The following is a 7,858-nucleotide window of genomic DNA, read 5'->3' as shown; positions in this document are numbered from 1 at the left end:
AGGTTCAAAAAATCGTTGTGTCAATTATAGAGGTTTTCATTAATAGAGGTTGCGTTCTGACAAATTTATTTTATGGAGGTGCAAATAATCATTTAAAGTATATTTACACGCTTACGTTCTGGGTTTCTGGTCTATATATTGCTTCTGTCTATACTTGCACTTTTACACTACATTAATTACCACTTTATTTTCTTATCATTTGGGTTTTAAAAATTCCCTTGAATTGTAAAAGAAAGTTTAAAGTTTTATTAGAATGTAAAAAGCATACCTACTTTGTTTTTTATTGATCAAAACTATTTCACCTACTACAGGCTGTGATAGATACCCAAAAAATAAATTGAATTCTGGATGGAGATAGAAATAAAATGATCATTGCTATTAAAATATTGTTTCTGCTGTCTACAACTACATTATTTCAATTACAGAGGTAATAAGTAAGACTCGTTTCAATAATAGAGGTAAAAACAAGAGCAAAAATAACGGATTTTTTTAGCACAGTGTCAATAATAGAGGTCTTAAGTTGCGATGTGGTCAATTATAGAGGCAAAATTACGAAAAGCACAAAAATCTACATTGCAATTAAAGAGGTTCCAAAATTTCAATTATAGAGGCCTTTTGGTCTCAAGGGACCGGGACCGGACTTTTGGTTGCAATTATTGAGGTTTTCCATTTATCCAGGTGCCAATTAACCAGGTTTCACTGTATTGTCTAATCAAATATCAGTTGTAGTTATCAGTTGTAACAAAAGTTACTTATCGTCTTTTGCTTGCTATCCCCTACAGCTGCATGCACACTATTACACTGGTAAATATCAAATGATATATCGTAGGTACATAAGTCCCTAAAAATTCATAGTATGACTCGGGGTTTGAATCCGCAATCGCTCTTACAAAATAATTTTGTGACATTTTATTCTTATGGGCAGAATTTTCGAAATACCTTGCACCTGTCCATACTATAGTCATGTCTCGGTTTGATCACCGAGCTGGTGATGGTAAATAAAACATTCTTAAGCCCGAAATACCTGCTTTCATAAACGCTGTATGACATTCTGTTCTGTAATCAGTGATCAGTGACAATTATACTATACTTGAGACCGTCAATTAGATAGCGATAGCAGAATCCTCTCCAGTATACGTGTGCGTTTGGACGGCGACAATCGTGTTGGTTTTCGTTGTAAAAAAAATCTTTATAATGTTTTAATTCAATGGCGATTTAAACGAATATGGACGAGTTAGCTATTAAATATGCGTTAAGGGATTGAATTTATTTAGTCAGTGAAAGTATAGTGTATGTAACATCTATATTCTCTATAAAACAGTGACACCAGCATCAGCATAGGTAGTAAGTATGTATTTATTCCAAAAAATACTAAGCTAGGAATATTTCATTAATAACGACGAGTATTTGGGTCATACCCTATGAAGTGCTCTTATTTTTTTCATTTCCTAAAGTATATTGGCAATTCAAACGCTCAGAAATTTTGTAAGACCCAAAAACTGCGTCGGAAGATTTTATTCATATTCAAATTTTGGGGTCATGGTTACAGTGGCACCTCGCTGTCTAAAGTGTTAGCCATTCAAGTTCCCTTTTTAACGCACGTTGTGTCAAGTTCATAAATATGTACCTATATTTTTTATGAATGAATGATGATTTCATGAATGGAATGTGAAGAAATGTATACCTACACATATATGAACTCGAGTCATTGCAAATTGTCTTCCGAGACATACCTAAGCTAAAGTTTTAACTCGCTGGTAGAATCTGTGCAGAAAAAGAAGACTCGTGGAATATAATATATGGGGCCTAATACATTTCACGACTCTTCTCTTTCCAAACAGACTCCATAAGTAAATGAGAAGGTTCGAAACATTAAATAATTTCAATCAATAGTGTTTGGTTTACCAATTGTGACTTGTTAGCAATTGGTGTCACATTGATGAGGCAATACGAGTAGTTGAAAGTATTGTGGTGTCATCAATTACACATTACTTAGCGACCCGCTCCGGCTTCGCATGAGTTAACAAGTTATACACCTAAACCTTCCTCAAGAATCACTCTATTGACAACCGCATGAAAATCCGTTCAGTAGTTATTGAGTTTATCGCGAACAAACATACAAACAGTCAGACGCGGCGGGGGACTTTGTTTTATAAGGTGTAGTAATGTCTGTGCGAAGAGAGAAGAGTCATGTCATGTATGGGGCCCCACACATTTCACGACATCTCTTTCCGAACAAACTCTATCAGGAAAAACCATGACTGCGAGTCCGGATGTATCAGTTCAATAAATTCATTAATCATTATTTATCTATGACAACTGGCAGATTTCTAAATTGTCAATATTTAGTGTGATTTAGTACAAGGTTATAAATGTTATAATTATAAAATCTAGCTTTATTTTCCAGGAAAAATGGAGCAGTCAGTCTTCGGGGCATGGGATTATGTCATAATAGCGGCAACGTTAATAATCTCTACCGCTATAGGAGTGTACTACCGCTTCAGTGGAGGGAAACAAAAAACGAATGAGGTTAACAGCATATACTGCATAGTTTTCTTACTTAATAAGTTGTATGGGAGGTACTCCGAGGGGAGGTATGATAAAACGTAGGTGTTAAAAATAAAAGTTGCTTGAAACTAAATACTTAGGAAGCTTAAATAAAACTACAAATTACAATAATGCGAAAATTTTGGCAAAAGGGAGTTAAAACTTGTTACAGATGTTTTTTTTTTATAGAGTAACCGCTCTAAGTCTATTTATTTCTCTTTGTCATAAGTTATCTCTTCCTCTTCTTAAGCCTCTTCCTATTTATCTGTTATTATACAACACACCAATAATAATTGTTATCGAAGTAATACCTACAACGTGATAATCATACTTATCTTATTAGCTGACTTTATTGCAACAATTTCAATATCAAAACGCTTAACTTTATTTTAACCAAAATTTTATTGTCATATATATTTTCAGGAATTTTTACTTGCGGACCGAAACATGTCTATAATGCCAGTCGCAGTATCTCTGATGGCTTCCTTTATGTCTGCCATCTCCTTACTAGGAGGATCATCAGAAACCTACACTTATGGCATGATGTTTATACTAATAAACCTACCCTACGGTTACGGCACACCAATCGTAACAAAGCTGTACTTACCAGTATTTTTCGGGCTCCAAAAGACTAGTACTTACGAGTATTTAGAGCTGCGATTTGGACGTTATATACGTATGCTTACATCTCTAACGTACACCTTGCAAATGATATTATATAATGGTGTTGTTCTTTATGCGCCAGCTATTGCTCTAGAGGCAGTTACGGGACTTGACAGACTGATATCTATATTAGTAGTTGGGTTATCTTGTACCCTTTACGCAACTTTGGGAGGAATGAAAGCTGTGGTGATCACGGACGTTCTGCAGTCTGCGCTAATGTTTGCAGCAGTTTTAAGCGTTACTGCATTCTGTTCCATACAGCTTGGAGGTTTTGGCCAAATTTTTACTATCGCTCGAGAGGGTGGACGTCTGGATTTTTCGAAGTAAGAACCCTGTATTAAGTCCTGTTAAATTTGATCCGACTATATATATATCCTTGAACTTTAATGAAAACAATCTTTCCTCTTTTCAGTGTCAGCATAAGACCAACGGAGAGACACACGTGGTGGTCCCTGAACATCGGTGGTCTGATCAACTATTTGTCGCTCTACGCAGTCAATCAGACACAGGTTTAAAGTAAATTTTCGCTTTCTTTTATCGTTTCTTCTACTTTGACATCGTGAAAGACTGTAGCTAGAAGTGTTAGAAGTTTAAAGGAATCAAAGAACGGCTGTGTTGCTACAATAGCCGCTATAAGTGGCAGTTCCAGTTCCAAATCAGCAATTATTTACAATTTAAGTGGCAAAATGTCAGGCCAAACTGCAACGCAGAAAACATGTCACGTACCTACCTAGTATACAATACCTACGCTACGTTGATTTCAGTGCCATCGGTTTTTTAGTACAGGGTGCATGGTCTTTTGGTACATACGAATAAATGAAACTTATCAATAACTGAAAAGTGGTAGGTACCTTTGCCCTAAAATGTCCTAAATCTGTGTAAATTCCAGGTCCAACGCCTGCTAACAGTGAGCTCGTTGAAGCGCTCGCAAGCATGCCTGTGGTGGAGCTGGCCGGTGCTCGCCTTCATGAGTTTCTCCAGTTGTCTCGCCGGTATCGCCATGTACGCCGTGTATAAGGACTGTGATCCGCTGTCGTCGGGAAGTATCACTGCTGTAAGTCGACTCGTAGCTTTGATGCATAATCAATCTGAATGCTTAAAGAATGTTTACAATATAGGTGTTATAGAAATACGAAACGTGATCATTGAACTCTGCCCTGCCTATCCGTAAAAGTGTCTTATACATGTATAATTTAACATTTTGTAGATGGATCAGCTTATGCCATACTACGTGGTGGACTCTATGCGAAGAATACCGGGCATCTTAGGGTTGTTCGTGGCTGGCATATTCAGCGCTACTCTATCTACTGTGTCTTCTTCCTGCAACTCCCTGGCTGCTGTCACATTGATAGACTATATGGGCAAGTAAGGCATAGTCTTCTTAGATCATTTTTAGAAATGATGGCTGAACCAGATAAATTCCCCGGAAAACAGTCGTTATTCGGCCGCTGCAAAACGCTTCAGACTTGCTAAGTCAACTGCTTCGCTGGCGACCCTAATCCAATGAAATAAACCTGATCTAAAACAATAAACAAAACTCTGATGTTACGGTTGAAAATAAATTACAATAAAATTACGCAATTTCATATAATTCTTCTCGTTATAATCGTTTTAATCAGTAAGGGAAATCATAATATATAAAATTGCAAATGATAAAAGTCTGAGAATCCTCATTTTAAACATCTGTAAGACTTGTATTTAAGAAAAGTAAAGCTTACAATAAAACCATTTCCCAAGATGCTGTCACGTCCGCAAGTCCTACATCCCCTGGCTGACAAAGCTGGCGGCCTGCGTGTACGGCCTCGTGTTTCTCGGCGTGGCGTTTATAGCCGAGCACTTGGGTGGCGTGCTGCAGGCGGCGCTGACGATCTTTGCTGTGGTCGGCGGCCCGGTGCTGGGTGTGTTTACGCTTGGCATGTTCACTACCTTCGCCAACGAGGCCGTAAGTACTCTTATTATGAATTCCTCTACTGTTTCTTATCTTGTACTGTCCTGATGTCACACGCCAATCAGGGCGCGATTTGCGATATATTTTTTTTCTTGCTTATGTTGTCACCGACGTGAATCCTATTCCTAGGTACATTAAGTTAACATCATATAACATTTAACTTTTATCTGTTTTACATACTGATTACATTTTAAATGTCTCCTATATTTTTTCCGCAAATAAGCGCTTTTAGCGCAATCCTTCAACAAATACTGGAATAAAAATCTATTTCAAAACAAGTTTCATATTTTACAGGGCGCCTGCACAGGCTTAATCAGCGGGCTGGCATTGACGTTGTGGATCAATTTCGGCAGACCCCGGCCTTCCCCTACCCGACTACCTGTTAGTGTGGAGGGCTGTGTCGGTAACACCACTCTACCGGTGGTCCCAGAAGTCAATCCTGGAGACTACTTCTACCTTTACCGGCTGTCTTACTTGTGGACTAGTCCGGTAAGTGAAAATTACACAAACCCATATCTGTGACTACAGATGAGTAAGATCCGCCGAGTTCAGGTAAATACGTAACAAAAGTAGTGCTATTACGCTTATAATAATAGGTACGACGATAAATGTGTGTAGTGTTTAATTTTTTTTTATTAAGTTACATCCATTTGGAGCATGCAGCTTTTTATAATTAATTTGATACTGAACTTTGAATTAATTGTTGCTAATTAACTCATCTCGACAATTACAAAGATAACGCATTGCTCTTGGATTTAAAGTCTTTATGTAACGCTTTACCCATTTAGATAAGATTCTCGTCATATATATTACGTCAAGATCATAACCTTACAAAAATCATCTTGCTTCATTCAAGTTAAAGCAGAATACTTTGTATTGCTCTTTTATTCACATCTAGTAGATACTTTTTATCGGCTTGAATAGTTTATGTGGCAAAATGAAAGGCAAAACTGCAACGCATAAAACACGTCACGTAGTAGGTATAAGAGTGTCGTCGGTATTTTAGTCAACCTTCCGTCGGTAACATTTTTGGCTACAGTCAGTAGGTACCTACTACGACAAATGAGTTAGAGTTAGACCAAGAAAAGTCTGCAGTGATTTTGATAGCCCACGCAGTGCTAGTGTTATTTATTTATACGATTCATAGAAGTTTGGCGTTTAAAATAACACTTGCACAGCGGCAGCGTGGGCTATCAAAATCACTGCAGACTTTTCTTGGTCTAACTCTAGCGATTTCCGAGGTCGTTATACGTGTATACCTGCTACCTGTCAAAGTATGAAAATGTAGAGTAATTATGTTTCTCTGTTTCAGATCGGTTTGGTCTGCGTGCTGGTAGTGGGTTCTGTGGTGTCCCTGCTGTGGAGACACCAGCAACCGTGGCAGCGTGCTGGCCGAATCCATCCTGACCCTGCGCTCTTCACACCACCGCTCGCCAAAAGGCTTCGGAAAAGTCAGGCGGAAAAGTCAGATATTCAAATACATCAAGTAAGTTTTGTTGAATGATATAAAACTACGAACTAACTTCCTACTTTGAAAGTCAAGCTTAAAATTATGTATCGCGCATTTTTAATGCTAACCCGCTTGCGATGTAGACCGCCGCACTGTACTGCCAAGACTAGAGTTTTATATATTATGATGTGATAGCGATGCTAGACTATAATTGCTCGAAGGTCTTGTGCAGACCGACCGCTCCCGTTAAAATAATTCATCACTATCAACTTTAGATACCCGCGATACTATTAATTTATATCAGCGTATTGAGCCACTAAAAGCAATAACACTGGCAAAACAACTGCCGTATTATATTAGATTCCTCCATGAATTGCTCCAGAATTCCAGATTGATATTGATGTGACGGGCAGTTATTATCAGACATCGATCGTAAATTATAGCATTTCGGTGCAGCGGAGCGGTGTTAACGGAATTGGTATAAACAATTTCAGCCCTAATGATTAATTAGCGTCAATTATGTTAACATTAACCTTAATTTACCAGTTAGAATTATCTATACCAATTCCGTTAACATCACTCCACTGCACCAAAAATGCTATAAAATTTTAATGTCTAGTTATTTATTACTCAATAAAATTGCCCCTATTTACATAAGTATGACATAATAATGTAATCCATTGGGATAATTATCATTTGGATCGTTTAAAAGTATATTTTCAGGACTAGACCAAGTTCAGTTCTGCCCTAAAATAGATTTCGTCCTGTGGGTAATGTTACCCGTTGAAAAACACCTCACTATTGCGTCATCCCAGAGAAAGAAAAATCTTTTTTTGGGATATTGTTGTAAAAACAGTTTTTTTTTAGGTCGACGCGTTAACTGCAGCATCGTCAAAGTAAGGTGGAGACTTCTTAGTCAGTGCCAGTACCAGTGATCCAGTCTACCAGTGCGTTTTCTCTCGTACTGTTCATGTGAATATGCCTATGCTTAAGCTTAGTACTTATATTATATAGGGTAAATTAAATCTAAATTTATAAAAAGTATTTGTTTTATTTACCGGACGCACACTAATAAATTCTCTGGTTTTATCTAACAATATTTATGTCAGTGGTTCACCATCTACATGAAATTTTATCTCGGACAAAGGCGACATTGTTTTTAATTAAGTACTTACCCTATTAGCTTTGATATTTATGTCCAGACTCTGACATACGATCTTACGATATAAATAGGGTAATTGCGCTAGTTT

General features: G+C 37.5%; 1 protein-coding gene across 2 annotated transcripts; it reads left to right on the top strand.

Annotated features, from left to right (window-relative positions):
• Positions 1 to 1,149: 1,149 nt before the first annotated feature.
• LOC134664421 (putative sodium-dependent multivitamin transporter) lies at positions 1,150 to 7,758 on the top strand. 2 transcript variants are annotated; one of them, XM_063521057.1, is made up of 10 exons: positions 1,150 to 1,344; positions 2,408 to 2,529; positions 2,971 to 3,533; positions 3,623 to 3,719; positions 4,100 to 4,264; positions 4,418 to 4,575; positions 4,948 to 5,152; positions 5,453 to 5,647; positions 6,471 to 6,644; positions 7,476 to 7,758. In XM_063521057.1, the coding sequence occupies exons 2-10, from the start codon at positions 2,413 to 2,415 to the stop codon at positions 7,506 to 7,508; spliced, it is 1,707 nt and encodes a 568-aa protein (XP_063377127.1). In that variant the 5' UTR covers positions 1,150 to 1,344; positions 2,408 to 2,412; the 3' UTR covers positions 7,509 to 7,758. The 2 variants fall into 2 exon arrangements, with proteins under 2 accessions (XP_063377127.1, XP_063377126.1); XM_063521056.1 differs by having other exon boundaries at positions 1,150 to 1,348.
• The last annotated feature ends 100 nt before the right edge of the window (positions 7,759 to 7,858 follow it).

This window comes from Cydia fagiglandana, chromosome 5, assembly GCF_963556715.1.
Source record: "Cydia fagiglandana chromosome 5, ilCydFagi1.1, whole genome shotgun sequence".
Classification (NCBI taxonomy): domain Eukaryota; kingdom Metazoa; phylum Arthropoda; class Insecta; order Lepidoptera; family Tortricidae; genus Cydia; species Cydia fagiglandana.
Note: the sequence above shows the minus strand (reverse complement) of the source record. Positions and strands in the feature narration are given on the sequence as shown.